This window comes from Ceratotherium simum, chromosome 6, assembly GCF_057802395.1.
Source record: "Ceratotherium simum simum isolate JZ-2026a chromosome 6, ASM5780239v1, whole genome shotgun sequence".
Classification (NCBI taxonomy): domain Eukaryota; kingdom Metazoa; phylum Chordata; class Mammalia; order Perissodactyla; family Rhinocerotidae; genus Ceratotherium; species Ceratotherium simum.
In genome coordinates, this window is record NC_141905.1 from 73,081,089 (window position 1) to 73,096,620 (window position 15,532).

The following is a 15,532-nucleotide window of genomic DNA, read 5'->3' on the forward strand; positions in this document are numbered from 1 at the left end:
ACCACCCCTTGCAGGTGGGCTGGGTCTGCTGTAGGTCTCAGCTCCCCATCAGGCCAGAGGCCGAATGAATGCTCCTTGGCCAGTTCTCACTCCGGGCCACGCTCTCTGGTAACAGCAGCGCCGGCTGCCCTCGGCTTCCAGCACCAGCATCTGTGCAGGAAGTGGCTGGAGCCCCTCCGAGCCCCGGCCCCGGGATGTACCGTTGAGGGATGTGTCATACGGCTCAGCCTCTTCATAGTAACCCTCCGGAGACTCGATCTTTGGGATGGAGAGCTGTTTCCGTTCTGGAATCTGTGGTATGAACAAATAAACATTTTCAGATATGATACACTGGGAACAACTTGGAATTAACTCTTTGGGCGGAAGGAGGGGAAGTCCAGAGGAAAAAAATGCCCGGCTGGACTTCAAGCACCTTGGGAGGAAGAGCACGGATTATCATGACTCGCGTCAGCTACCCTGTCCATAGTGTTTGGTTTACATCCAGCTGAAGGGCTGTGGGCGCTGCTTAACCTCGCTGAGACTTGCCTTTCTCCCTGTAAAATGAGGCTCTAACCCCCACTGCACCCACCAAGTATTGTGCACATGATGCATAACACACATAAAGGTCCAGATGGTGTCGGGCTGTGGTGGCTATTACGACTTCTACATAGAAGACACTTTCTAAAAAGCCAAGGCTCATCAGAGGCACATGGAGGAAGATGACCAGATTTCTAAATCCCAAACTTTTACTATAATAAGTTCCATCATTTGTTCAGCAGACATTGGACAGCTCTTGCGTACTAGCTGAGGGACGCATCTAGACGCTCAGGAGTCAGTCCTAAGGAAGACTTAACTAGGTGGTGACTGTTCACAGCTTCTGATCGAGTATATGGTGAGTAGGGCTATAATAGACAATGTCAAAGTTCTGTGGGAACCAGGAGGGTGTGAGGAACATTTGGGACCAAGGAAGGATGCTTGGAGGACAAGATCTTTGAGCTGAGTCTCAAAGACGACCCTGAGCTTCTTACATCACACGGACATGAATGAACACAACTTGAGTAGAATAAAAAACATATTCAACTGTGTAGAAGCATGGAGCATGAAATCCATCTGTGTTCCTCCATTGTTCCACCTGTAAAATGGGCACTAGATTATGAAGCTAATCTTTTAAGCAATAGCAGAGGAGGGAAAAAGAGGGAGATTGTTGCATGAATATTCCTACATACAGGTCATAAATGGGTAAGCATCCATCTGCATGAGTCTCCAGTATCTTTCTGAGTCAGGAAGCCTCTGAGGAGGGCCGAGGAAATATTCTTAATGAGTTGGCAACACCTGAAAGGCATTCCCACTCCTGGTTTTGAGAAGTCCTTGTGCTGGGTGTTCCATGTGAGGGGCAGGCCTGGGCCTGCGGGCGGAGCTCCAAGTGAAAGCAGAGGAAGGCTGTTACAGTAAAAAGGTGCAGGGAGATGGTAGAGGCAGCAGCTGACACGGAAGGAGGCTACAGGACCCTGAGCTCACACGGACCCTGGCTTTCGGGGATTCTCTGCCCTGCTGGGAAGAGGGGCAGGAGAGGGGGAGGGACCTAGAAACCCCTGCCTTGGAAAAGGAGCTTATTTTGGGGACCTAGGACAGAGATAGCTCCCCGAGTCCTGGCCCAGGAGAATCTGGGAGAGCATTCAGCCTGGGCTCGGATCCCCGGGGGTGGGTACTCAGCATCAGCTGCAAGACTATCCACTCCCAGCCCCCCAGGCAGAGCAATGCTCCTGTGGCTGAACCAAAACCAGGTCCCCAGAGCCAAGTCCCGTGTGGCTTGGTGTCTAGATCTATTTATAGGGACTCTAGAGCAAATGTCACTGGGTTTGAATCCAGGCTTTAGGATTTCATGGATTTAACCCTGGATACGTGACAGCCTCTCTGAGCCTGGCGCCAGGTTCCTGGATTGCTGTCCCACAAGCTGAGACAGGTCTACACGAAGAGGGCCGGCACAGGCCAGGCCGAAACCTGGGTCCCACAGTGGATCCTTCTACCTCACACCTCACAGTGGATCTGGCCTCACACCGAGAGAGCTGACACAAGGCCCAGAGGCAGGCTCGGAACAGCTTCCAGCCCCGGCAGGTGCAACACCCAACACACAGGAAGGAACAGAATAATCTGCTCATTTCCTAAGCAGACCAGCTGCTGCGCTGGGCCTGCAGATGTGGCGGCTCAAGGGAGCCAGCTGTGAGCGGCACCTCGGGCAGGGCCCCTTCCTAGGGATGACGGCCTTGCCAACAGCTTACGCAACCAATAGCTGCTGCTGGATGACCTGTCACCTTTGCTGCCATGAGCCTGGAGAGATGTCTCTGCTCCTCTAGGCCATTCCTGGCGCCTTGGTCAGCCTGAGAAAGGGCTGCCCAAGAGACCCAGCTGTGGCCCTCAGAGAGCCAGCTTCCTGGGGCCTGAGGGGAAAGCAGCCCCTAACCTGGGCAGCGGCAAGGTCTCTGCAGATGGGTCCTGGGGCTCACACTTCCCGAGCTGGCTGGGCCTCCAGCTCCAGCCTCCCAGAAGCCCCACTCCCATCAGGTGGGACCTTTCTCTCCAGGAGGAGATGGATTCCATCTAGAGAGAAGCTCGCAGCACCCAAGATCCAGTTCCTGTCCAGATTCCATTGATTAGAACAGGAGAAAGAGGGAAGGAACCCTTCTGTGGGAGCTCCTCCTGGTCATTATCATTATAGGGGCTGTCACAGGGGCCTACTGTCCTATCTGGGGGTGGAGCACCGGGGAGTGTTTTGTGTGGGTCTCCCAAGCCTCTCATTGTAAAATCACCCACACGTGGATCTATACGGAGAGGCAGTATGCGGCTGTGGTAGGAATCGGACCACCAGGGCTAGGGTCTGACCCTGACACTGGCACATCCAAGCTGTGTGACTCTGAGCAACTTACGTGACCTCTCTGGGCCTCAGTTCCTCCACTATAAAATGGGGAGAGTAGAAATACTGTCATGTGGGTCATTATAAGGATTAAACTGTGCTCAGCACTATTAAATACTCAATAAATATTAGTTTTTACCAACCTAAAACATAAAATATAAAAATATCAACCAAAGGGAGAAACCTTGCATGTACATGTTGGGTGGAGGAAGAACAGATGTCCTCCAGGGACACAGGGAAGATGTTTGGTTTGACCTGTCTTATACCAAACTCTGCCTCGTTAAAGACAGTCCCCGCCCTCAAGGCTGTCTGAGTGAAAGATCAGGGCGTGGTCAAGTTAAAGGATAAACCGATTTACATAAGAATTCACAAGAGAGTCACATAATTACACAGACACAATGGCCTATTATCAGAGGTCAAAGAAGCAAGAGATCCTCATTTCCCAGGTTTAAGAATAAAGGACTATTATTTTAATTATCATCATCATTCTGATGATGAGGATTGTGAACACTGAATGCGGAAGACATGACTTCAAAACCTGAAGTAACGTTCTGAGGCTTCACAGAAAGAGGCAGGAAGGAAGCCACGCTGCTCAGCCTGGTTTGCCAGAGGCCGGCAAACTTCTTCTGTAAAGGGCCAAATCGTAAATACTTGAGGGATTTGCAGGCGATTCGGGGTCTCTGATCTCAGCCATTTAACTCTGCTGCTGTAGTGCAAAAGCCGCCATAAGTAATCCATAACTGAATAAGTGTGGCTATGTTCCAACAAAACGTTCCTCACTAAAACGCAGGTGGCTGTGGATTTGGCCAGGGGCCTGCAGTTTGCCAGTTCTGATTTAGATTAGACATGAGAGCTGAAGATGAGGGGTGGGCCAGATGACCCGAGGCATCCCTGCAGTTTTAAGTTCTGCAGTTCTAACCTTGCACTCTGCCCCACAGTCGAAGGTTCTGGGTGGGGGTTAGCGAATCCAGGCGGCCCCAGCTCCCCAGACCGACCCAGGCGATGTCCTTTTGTGGAGTAAGCCGTTTCCCTCACAGAGCAGCTCACTTAAAACCTGCACCAAGGCGTGTTCAGGCCTCAGAGGGGAGGTGGGGTGGAGACGGCTGTGCTAGCCAGGAGCATAAACAGTGCCAGCAAACATCTGTTTCTCCTGCAGTGACCACAGCACCTGGCTGTGCAGACAGCGGCCTGGAAGTGCCACAGCTGCCTGAGTCACTGGCCACACCCACGAGGTTGCTCCAGACCCCTGGCTGCCCCTTCCATTGCTGGATGGGTCTGCTGTCCACTGACTGTGTGGGGGATGGAGGGGGACCCGAGCCACCAAAGAAAGAATCAAGACACCCTGAGCCTGGGACAGAGGCCACACTCCTGGCCCAGCCATGGACACTGAGGACCTCAGGCAGACATCCAACTTCTGCTGCAGCCAGCAGCGAGCCTGGGCCGGGCATTCAGGTGGACAGCTCTGGGTTTTTTCTGTCTGAGGAAGACAGGTCACAGGGTCACCCCAGGCTCAGGCTGCCACGCTCCCTCCCTTCCTCCCTCCCAACTGCTGCTGCTGCTCTGGATCTCCTCCTCCTCCCTCAGAGCCAGAAGACACAGCTGTTCCCCACTCCGCCCTGACGCCACTCCTCTGGAGGCCTTGGACTCAGAGTTATGGCTGCTTCAGCTAGACTTGACCAGAGAGAGGCCTAAGGGAGAACTGACGTGTGCGTGCGTGTGCATGTGGGCAGGGACAGGGGAGAATCTGGTTTATGCCACCCCCTTCCTCACGCCACATCCGGAAGCCCCTGGGGTGGGGGTGGGGGTGGGGGTGGGCGCCCAGGACAGAACTAGGAGGGACTAGCAAAGGGAGTTGTACTCAGCACCTCTTCTTAGCAGAGAAATTCCATAGGAGGGAAGACTGTAAAGTCAACTCGCTTTGCTGGAAACCTCCCCGGGGTCTGGAGTTTGTCCACAGGAACAATTACTACATGTCTGAAAGGCCGCCCCGGCATTGTGTTATTCTTGGGTGGTGACGTTTTCCCCACCTCCAGCACCAGGTTTCTCTCACCGGCCTCTCCTGGCCCGGAGCGGCCCCCACTCACAGCCGTCATGGGAAGCCTGCTTCAGGAGAAGGCCACTTGCCGTTGCCTTGCTCGGAGGCCTGCGTTTCATATCATATCATCATATCAAAGAGCCTTTGGGGCTCTTTGTGTCCCTGCCACAGGAGACTGGCCAAGGAGCAGTAAAAGCCAGCGATAGAGCCCCCCAGACTCCTGGGACTCGCGTGACTTGGTCACTCGTGTGTCCTCCATGTTTGTAAAGCACAAATTTCCAGAGCAAGTCAGCACCACCCGGCCCTCAGTGCCTAGGAGACTGGGCCTGGTGAAGGCCCCTCCCACCAGGTGTGGACCCAGGAGCAGCTGCCCCAGGGGGTGGGCAGTGGCACTTCTTAAGGCCCTGGGTCAGAATCAGACACTGAATTCAGGATAGGAAAGTTGCAGCCCTGGCTCAGAGCAGCCGTCTCTCCTGCCCCATGGCCCAGCGAGAGGTGCCTGGGACACAGCAGAAAACCACAGCATCTCCCACCTGGTTAAAGCCAGCAGCACTCGGATGGGAGCAGAGAGGACGTGCCGCCTCCCCCACATTCTGGGGCCGAAAGTGAGTGGCGCCTGCAGCTGGAAGGAACACAACTTGCACCTCTACTCTGCTAAAAAGATGAGCTTAAGTCCAGAAGGCTGCAGAGTAGCCTGGAGGCCAAGAACCTACATTCAAACCCTGGTCCTGCTACCTCCCAGCGGTGGGACCTTGGCCAGTTGTTTTAACTTTCTGAGCTTCTGTTTCTTCATAAGAAAAACAGTGACAAAAACAGGCACCCCTGATGGGTGGTGAGGAGGATCGTGTTTGCAGGCACCAGCGGGGCAGCGGCTCAGGGCGGGGCAGTCACCAGCATCGTCAGCATCATGGCGGCACCTGGGACTCAGGCTCAGTCCATCAGTCTCACCTGGCCTGAGATGAAGAGTCCTCCCCAGCTGTCACCCGGCTCCAGGGGCCTCATGTGATGGGACACTGTCCCAGGCACTCCAGAACTGCCCCACCAGCTGTGGCTCCAGGAAAGCAGCTTGAGGAACGCTGTCGCCCCTCAGGAAGGCATGAATGAAGGGGGCCAGATGGGGGTCAGGACCCCCTCAGCAGTGACCTGAGCCCAGAGATCCAGTGATGGATGGCTTGGTGGGCACTCAGTGATCATGGAGTCACACAGCTTCCTGCTGGCGCTGAGCCCAGGACCCCTGCCACCCACAGCAATCCTTCCCAGCTCTTGCTTCATACCTCTCTAGGAAGCCTCCCCAATCAGATCCTAGAGAGGAAAGAACTTGGGTTCAAATTCTGGCTCTGCCCCTTCAAGGCTGCGTGACATTCAGACATTATAAACCTGCTGATTCTCGGTTTCCTCCCTGAATACTAAATGTAGCATGCCATGCACAGCCTTAGTCCACTGAATAAGACAACCTCATGAGAGAGATGTTCACATTCCTTTCACTTAAACACCAGGAAACAGAGAGCCAGAGACCCTAAATAACTTTCTTAAGGTCAGAGCTAGTACGTGGCAGAGCTGGGATCTGAACCCAAGCCTGTAGGATTGCACAATTCCTTCCTTCCATCCATCCCTCCAGTGTATGCCCCACTGTGTGCAGACACAGGACATGAAGCACTAAATGACAGACACAGTCCCTGTCCCAGGGAGCGTACATCTGGTCTGGGAGGCAAATAATAAACAAGACTGTCTCAATGGTGGCAAGTGCCATGGAGGGGTAACTGGGTGGTAGGACCGACAGTAACTGGGGCATGGATGGAGCTGGGATGTCTCATGTAGGCAGGTCAGGAAAAGTCAGTCTAAGAATGTCTGCGAGATGAGGAGGGGGCAGCCACTGAAGACCCAGAGCCGAGGAAATGCAAAGTTCCTGAGGCAGGACCGACCACGTGGTGCAATCCAGGACCAGAAGGGAGGGCAGTGAAGAGCAGATGTGACTAGGCTGGAGATGCAGCTAGGCCAGATGGTGTAGGCCCTGGGGCCATGTTAAGGAGCGTGGATGTTTTTTCCTATGTTCATTGAGAGCTATTGGTGGATTTCAAGCAGGAAGTGCAGTGTGATATGATTTACATTTCTAAAAGGTCATCACAATGTCCAGCCTGAGCCGGTGACCACAGCTGTACAAGGCTCCACTCATATGGTGCTGGGTAAAGAGCCTGGCACAGCCTCAGACACATGGTGGCACTCGATAGAGGCCATCTCCCTCATCTCCACTCCCATTACCCCTAGCATCCTGAGTAGAGTGGTCCGGAGGAAATGATGTCACCTACAGGCACGCTTACATTTGCTCTCTCTCTCCCAGTGTCTTGCCCCATGTCCTGCACACAGTAGGTGCTCAAAAGATGCAGACGTTTGGTGGACTGGCCCCTGTGAAAAAACTGGAAGTTCACGGGGCCCAAGTCAGGGAAATCAGGGGTCTTGGACCAACACTTACGATCTTGGGTGGCGGGAGGTCCGGGAGACTCTTCTGAGGGGCCGAGGAGTGCTGGCTGGGCTCCCCGTTGGTCAGAGGGCTCTGCTCCTCGGGTGCTGTGGGCAGCAAGCAGAAGGCTTTGGTGAGGGGCCCAGCCTCACAGCAGGGTCTCATTATCCAGGAACGTCTGGTCACATGTGCCGTGAGTTCTATTTGAGCAGGTGTTAATTACCCAGGCAGGCGGTCCCCAGAGCCAACGTTGTTTTTCCTCCAAGAATAGGGTGCAGTAGTGCCCCAACCATGGCAGATTCCTCCGAGGGAACTGGTTTGAGGTTTCTGGCAGTCTCTGCACCTTCTCCTCCACCTGCCCCATGTCAAAAATGGTCTAGCCACAGAGATTTAGTGAGCAGAGTGGCTGCCCGGGGGTCACTATATTGAGCCTCAGTCAGCACCGACCCTGTGATTATGGCTCTTTCCACCCATTTCCCCAGAAGGCAAACAACCCTGGGCACGGTGGCTGCCTTAATGCAGATGAGTTCTGCTGAGCCCCAGGCTTGGCCATGGGGCGGGAGGTGGAAAAGCCACACTGGAGAACTTGGCCACCAACCCTCTGTGTGCTTTTAAGGAAAAGGCACCAGAGGCTCTTGTGAGCATGACCATCTCAGTGGTGGCCCAGCCAGCCCTGGGACAGACAGGATCAGGCAGATCTGACCTCAGGGCTTTGGTGGCTGATGTCTGGAAGCCAAGCCTTTAACAGGACGGAGCACTTTGGGGTGCTGTGTTCCCTCCTCTCTCTACGCCTTTGCATTTGAGTCACAGGCTCAGGAGTTGGGAGACGGGGCTTCTAATTGTCCTCCTCTGCAACTAGGCAGCTCTGCAAACCTCTGGGCCTCCCTGGGGTCCTGCTAGACCCACTCCTGAAGGTTTGCGGAGAAATGCAGAGAACGGAACAAAGCAGAAGTGTAAGACACCATGGAAGACACAATATGTCCTTCCAATGGAGATAAAGTGTTCTGCCAAGAGTGCACCTTTGAACAAAGTCTTAAATACTAAGGCAGTTGCTGACATCACCATTTCCTCCCCCTGGGACCCCCTACACACATAAAATTGAGACTTCTATCAAAAGACATAAAGCTGGAACCGTGGGATCAGCACCATCCACAGCTGCTTTCTTAGAACGTCTGAATTATGACTTCCTATTCCTGGCATGAGGCTGGGAAAAGCTGAGAGATTTTAGGGACAGATTCCTTAAGCACGAAGGGGACGAGAGACCTTTAAGAGGCAAGGAGGTGGCCTGATGAATATCCCAAAATACATCAACCCAAAATACCACCAACCAAAATGTGACTTCCAAAAATAAGTCCACCAGGCCTGGCTGTGGTGCTGGCTGGGAGGAAGGAGGATGAGATAGGACCCAGCCTTATACCTTCCCCCCTCCCAGGAGCTGGCCATGCCATCAGCAGTCCTAGCCCTGTACCTTTGTCTTGGGAATCGGCATTCTGTTGCTTGTGGACCGTCACTTTGTTCATATAAATGTACTCCTCATCAGAACCTGCAGAAGGGGGATGGAAGACACAGGCTTCATGGGATTTCATGACTGGAAAGGACTTCTAGAGTGAAACAGTGTCCCCCCAGAGACATTATCATCAGCTTGAGTTCCAGTAAAAGTACACAACATTTTGAGTTGGTTGAAGGAGTCCATTATAGAGAGAGTTGACAGATTTCCAAGAAAAGAAATGCCAAGTTGCTAACTTTTATTTTTCTAGCCTTGGGGAGGGCAGGGTAGGAAGAGCGAGGGTACAGAAGGAAAGCTTCAGGAATAAAAGTCTTAAGTGGAAAGGCACCCATACCTCAAAATCTGCCTCATATTCCACCAAGCAGAGATTTCTTGGGGTTTCCTAGCATTTCATTTAAATTGTAAAACATTTCCTATCAATCACTCTCAACCTAGTCTGAATTAGTTGCATGGGCTAATCATTGATATCTATACAAGACAGGTTACACTAAGGATCTGGAAGTTTAGCTCCCAGGCCTCTGGGTGGGGGTGCCATTGTGGGGGCCTGAGACAGCCAAATCATGAGCTCTGGGTTTGGAGGGGTGAGTGTGCTGGGAATTGGAACTGGAGCGCCACCAGCCACCTGCTCTACCTGTAGATGGTACTCTGCAGCAGAACAGCTCTTCCTCTCCTTTAAAATCATTTCTGTGCAGGTTGTCACCTTTCCAGTGCCTCTCTGGGCAGAGAAACGGTAATACTTCCTCAGTTTTTAATGTCCCAACGACCCTTTCTTCAGAAGCCTGTAGAGGAAGCTCATCCTAGTGTCTTTCCTCCTGGAAATGCATTTCCTAGAAACTTGCGGCTGATAAATTCCAGTGGTTAGAGACGGTGTTGCTGAGCCAAGGGGCCCCATTCAAACCCCTGGCGAAGGAGGCAGTTCAGTGTCAGTCTGCTTCATGCCACAGATCGCCCAGACTCCAGCCAAAAGGCCTGCAACAGAGAGCCCTGAGAACCCAGAAGAACAGGCCGCATGGGTCTTCCGCCATCAACCCTTGGGATTGCCACCCCAGTGCCCAGCCCTGCCAGGACCAGCCAGCAACGTTACCCCTATACCACAGGCTGCAGCAGTTTATGGGAGGGAACTATGAGATCTAAACGTAGTTAGCCACAACTTGCATACTTCCACTGACGGAGCCCCATAGGGGCTGGGTCAGGACATTCTCCAGGGCAGGGCACAGGGGAAAGGCACTCTGCAGGAGGAGGCAGGAGATGGAGGGTGGGGGGAGGTCTCAGCCAGGCTCTGCCATTAACGTTGGAAGTCTGAGCAAAACACCAAACCCGTGAGTCTTGGTTTTCTTGTGTGCATTTTATAGAAAACAATTGTGACGAAATAGTGTCTGTTTCTACCTAACTCTTAAGTTTTCAGGAGTACAAGACTCATATATTAGGGAATTTGAAAAAGTAAGATAACCTCATAACTAACAAAGATGAAAAACGACAGACTAAAATGTGGGAAATAACTCAAAGGCTCAATAATAGGAAAATGATGAAATGAACCATGGCCCATCAACATACATACCAGCATATCACCTTTAAAAATAAACGGATCACTAGAGACTGTGTAGATTGGCACAATCATTTGAAGGTGATTTTGGAGGATCATTTAATTTTAAGTGTTCAGACTCTTTAACCCTGCATTTCCACTGCCAGAAATTTATCCTGAAGATAAACTCCAGCATGTAGACAAAATTTTATTTGAGGATGTTCGTTGCAATATTGTATGAGATTCTTTTTTTAAAAAAGAACAGAACTGAAATGCCCATTAATAGGGGCTGGTTCAACATTACTGTTCACCCATCAGTGGACACCACTCAACTGTGAAAAATAATCAAGTAGCCCTACGTCTGCTGTTTACAAAGATATCCAAGGCTCACAGCTAAATTAAAGGATCATGTTTCAGAGTAACAATAAAAGAAAAAGTATGTGAACTGTCGACACACGGAAATGTGCACGGGCAGCAATTCTAAACATAAAAATAATGTAAAGCAGAATACAGAGGAAAAGCACAACTACACGAAAATATTCAGATGACACTGATAAAGATCAAAAAAGGAAGCGAAGGAACGTAAATAGTGTTTAATGTTCATTTTATGGTCATCTCTGTTTTCATATTGTTGACTAAGCCCACATTCCCGAACAAAAAAAACTAGGCAAGATATTGCTGTTATTAACTGTTGTATTCTGAGCAGGTGCTTCCTCTCCAAGACGGTGATTTGTAAATTGCAGAGAAAATTCGCACTGGCCACCTCGCGAGGCTGCATCCTCCGCCTTGGGCACTCTGCAGGCTGTGGTTGACTAGGTTTTGATTCTCAGGGTTGCTAATCCAATACCATCCAGGTTGGTAAGTAAGAGGGTCCCAGGACTGTCTGCAATGCTGGAAAAAGCCCAGTGAACTTGGTCCTGGAAGGGAAGGCTGCCGACTGTCCTATGTCTGGGAGGCGGCAGCCGTGGGCTGGAGAACTTTCTATCATTCTCTCCATTTTCAGAAGTGCACGGAGCACCAGCACTGTGTAAGGTGCTGGGGATACAGCAGAAAACAAAACAGACACTGTCTCTGCCTTTGTGAACCCAACAGCGCAGGGGCGGTGGAGAAGGGCAAACCCAAATGGGATAGTTACACAGGTGTGCGGGAAATGACCACAGCCGCAGGTGTGGTTGGAAAGGAGGGCTCATCGTGCTCTGAGCAAGTGTGTGATTCCCATAGGAACGACCCTTGTCTGCAGAGGGTGGTCTTTCCCAGAGAAGTGGGTGAGGGGTAGGCAGGAGGGACATGGACCCTCCTTGCTATGGTTGGACAGACAGAACGTCTGATGCTCTTCCCATCAGAAGGACAGCCCCTGAAACTTCCCCAGAGTCTCTGAGAGGGGTACCGGGAGGCCCACGGCCCTCACGGGTGGAGGCAGGCCCCCAAATAAAGAGACCTCAATCTGTGCCTTGACCTCACCACCCAGACAAAAAGCAGAGTAGAAAATTTGTGTTACAGTAATAAAACAAAAGACCAGGAAACCCAAATGGACAGTTCCATTTGAAAAGTGTAAACACACATACACTTCACCCCAAATGTGTAGGAGTAAACAACAGCTCAGCCAGTGTAGACCACAGGCTATCTCGAAATGATCAGTCTGTCTCCACCTGCAAGTTCCATCAGGCTGAGCTAATTTTCTGGAAGACAGTGAGGCAGTCCTGCGAGGTTGAGAGAGGAAGGTGGATGCTTTAATTTCAGGGGGCTTTGGATTCTGTCCTGGGCAGCACAACAATTAATCTGATACAGGGAGGCGAGGGGTGGGGAGTATAATGGTTAGGTATACTAGCCCAGGCCCAAGCCCTGGCTCTGCCACTCACGGCCATGTGCCTCGAGCAAGTGACTTTCCAAGCCTCGCTCCCTTGTTAATAAGACGGGGATAACACCAACTCTCTCACTTGGGATGAGGATTAGATGACATAATCCATGTCATTTCATACATTAATTACAATGCTGGGACATGGTAAATTACAAAAAATGTTAGCTGCTGTTATAACCACTCTGCAGTCTGAGAGGGTGCACAGAGGACCAGAGGGGAAGTTCTCAGCCAAACAGTGGCTATTAATAAGTGGACATCAACCTTGAGAATAGACGTGGCAGCCACAGGCCTCAGTGTGGCCGTGCACGTGTATCAGTGGTCTGGGTGATGCTCTGGGGGCGATTCACACTGGGCGAGCCCGCTGACCGATTCTCAGCAGCCTCCTGCAGCCCTGCACACTGCAGAAACCACGGTGTGGGGGAAGACCTGACTTTGTGAGAACAGAACATACAATGATCAAGGGTGAAACAAAGGTCATCCTACAGGAGGCTACATGGCACGTTAAACCAAAAAGAGGACCCAACACAGGGGGCTCTGAGAGAGGGGTAAGACCCAAGAACCATGGTCCAGACCCCATCCCGGAGGTGTTCTTTATCATTGAACATTCTCAGGTTGGAGCACATCTCAAGGGTTTTGGGAATGTGCTTTTTAAAGGGCTCACTGATGAATCCTTTCATGGAGTGACTCATCCCTCTCTAACTTACCTGCTTTGTAATGTGGACTTCCCAGCTGCCATTCCCACCTTTGACGTGCTGCTGACCGGCACTCACAGGCCAGCAGACGCTCACTACGAAGCCAGGAGGAGCCTGAGAACCCAGGGGGACCCTGGAGAGCTGCAAAGGTGATGGATGGGGCTCAAGGAAAATGAGAGGCTGAGGGAGCAAGATCATTCCACCTGAAGGGAGGGCTTCTGAGCGTATAGCAACATGCTTCAGCTTTATGATTGTTATTCAGAGAATAGAAACTAGTTCCACAGGGAACAAAGAAAAGGAAAAGGGACCCTGAAATGTCGCCTGGCGGATTCAGGTTGGACGGAAGGGAGAACTTCCTGACTTGATGGCAGGAGCAGGTGCATGCCCCTTCCCTGGCACAGATTTAGGCTGCTCCTGCTGTGAAGCAGATGGATTAGATGGCCTCTCACGGTCCCTTACTGTCCCCACACATCACTTCCAATTCTCAAATATCCGATATAAAAATAAACAACTAAACTGTTATGACTTCAGAAGAAGGCTTTTCTTTTTTTTAAAAAAAATCTGAATGTGCTAGAAATGAAACCAGATGTCCATAAGAAGACTTGTACACGAATGTTCAGAGCAGCCTTATTATTCATAATAGCCCAAATCTGTGAACAACCCAGATGTCCATCAACAAGTGAATGGATAAGCAGATCGTGCTGTATTTGTAGAATGGAATACTACTCAGCAATAAAAGGAACAAACCACTGACACACCCTACAGCAAATCTCCTGAGCAAAGAGGCCAGACATAAAGTACATACCGTACAATTCCACTTATATGAAGCTCTAGGACAAGCAACGCCTTGGGGTAGGGCTAGGGAATTCACTGGGAAAGGGCAAGAAAGAACTTTCTGGAATGACAGAAATGTTGTATGTCTTGCTGTGGGTGGTGGATACACAGGTGTATACAATTGTTGAAACTCATTGAATTGAACACTTAAGATCTGTGTACCTGCTTGTATATAAAATCTATCTCAATAAAAAAGATAGAAAAAACTATCAACTCAGGGTTCTGTGATTTACAAAGTCTTAAAACTACATTTTCCTGTTTTCCCTTGGGCTGTATGACATTGGGCAAGTAATTTAAACTCTCCAGGCCTCAGTTTCCTCATCTGTAATAAGGGCACCAACCTCATAGGGCTGTCTTGAAGACGAAACAAGTTAATACGTGTGGAAGCGGGAAGTGCTCAATTAAGCGTTAGTTATTATTATAATAGTTTATTGTCTCCTCTCTACTCTCAACCAGTCAGGAAAAGTGCTTTGAAAATTCTTTGTTTAAAACTCCACTCATGGGCTGCTGTGTTGAGGGTTCAGAGACTTCTGGGGTTCCCATTCACATCACATTACTCCTGCACTATTGTTATGGGCTGAACTGTGTCCCCCACCCCCAAATTCATATATTAAGTCCTAACCCTCAGTATCTCAGAATGTGACTAAAGACTTGAAGAAAAGGTCTTTAAAGAGGTCATTAACATTAAATGAGGCCAACATGACAAGAGATTAGGACACAGGCATGCACACAGAGGGAAGATGCTGTGAAGACGGCCATCTACAAGCCAAGGAGAGAGGCCTCAGAAGGAACCGACCCTGCCGACACCTAGATCTCAGATTTCTGGCCTCCAGAACTGTGAGAAAACAAATTTCTGTTGTTAGGCCACCCGGTCTGTGGGACTTTGTTACGGCAGCCTAGTACACATACAACCACCTTTCTGGTTCCACAGGGACCTCTCTGAGGACCCGGGGCCACACTTACTGCTGCTCTTGGTGTAAAGCCGGAGGAGCTCGGCCAGGCCACTCTTCTTCACCTCGGCTGTGCTGCTCAGGTTCTCCTGGTCGAGAATCTTGAGGAAGTCGTCCAGCTCTGTCAGCAGCTGCTCTAGGGCTAGAAAAAGAAAACAGAAGAACCCTTTACAGTGGCTGCCTTCTCTCCAAAGGCCCAGCTCAGATACACCTCTGGATCCCTTAGCTCCCCACCATGGACCCTCTGGGTCCTGAGGGGAGGGGTTTGGGGTGAGGTCTGGCAGCATGGGGGAGGCCCAGCCAAAATGTGGGACTCCTAGTGCCAGGGTGGCAGAGAGAAGGAGACAGGCCCTCACCTTTAAGATGGCCGTCCTGGGCCACTGGAGTGACAGTGGCCAAGGTGGCCCATTCAAGCCCATCAGGTTATAAGACTCTGGAAACAGGCTTTTCTTCTTCAATAAAGGTCAATCAAAATAGCTCAGGGTCTGGAGAACTTGAACACAGATCAAACCCACAACCATCAAAAGAAATGCTGTGGTTGACCCAGTTGTTAATCCTTTCCCCAGGGATGATGGGGAAACACCGAGTCACTCCGAGGAGATGAAACAGTGATTGTTCTGTTCTCACAGAAATATGGACAACCCATCCACACTTGGGCAAACAAAACCTTCCCCTGAGTTTCCTTAGTGATTAAGCCACCTCAATTGCCACCGAGTCCAGCATCACTCCCAAGCTGGTTAAGGGCTCTGGGGCTACAGATCCAGATGTCAAATACGGTTCTCTCAA

The 15,532-nt window shown here is 50.9% G+C and overlaps 1 protein-coding gene across 7 annotated transcripts in view; it reads right to left on the bottom strand.

The window, feature by feature from the left end:
- The window catches only part of AFAP1L2 (actin filament associated protein 1 like 2), a 107,338-nt gene that overhangs the window by 25,121 nt on the left and 66,685 nt on the right, over positions 1-15,532 (bottom strand). For all 7 annotated transcript variants that reach the window (XM_087432644.1, XM_087432640.1, XM_087432639.1 and 4 more), the window contains exons 2-5: positions 14,760-14,888; positions 8,852-8,926; positions 7,396-7,490; positions 201-291 (exon numbers count right to left, since the gene is read on the bottom strand). In XM_087432644.1, the coding sequence (XP_087288770.1) occupies positions 201-291; positions 7,396-7,490; positions 8,852-8,903 (238 nt within the window). In that variant the 5' untranslated portion in view covers positions 8,904-8,926; positions 14,760-14,888. The remainder of the gene's footprint in view (positions 1-200; positions 292-7,395; positions 7,491-8,851; positions 8,927-14,759; positions 14,889-15,532) is intronic.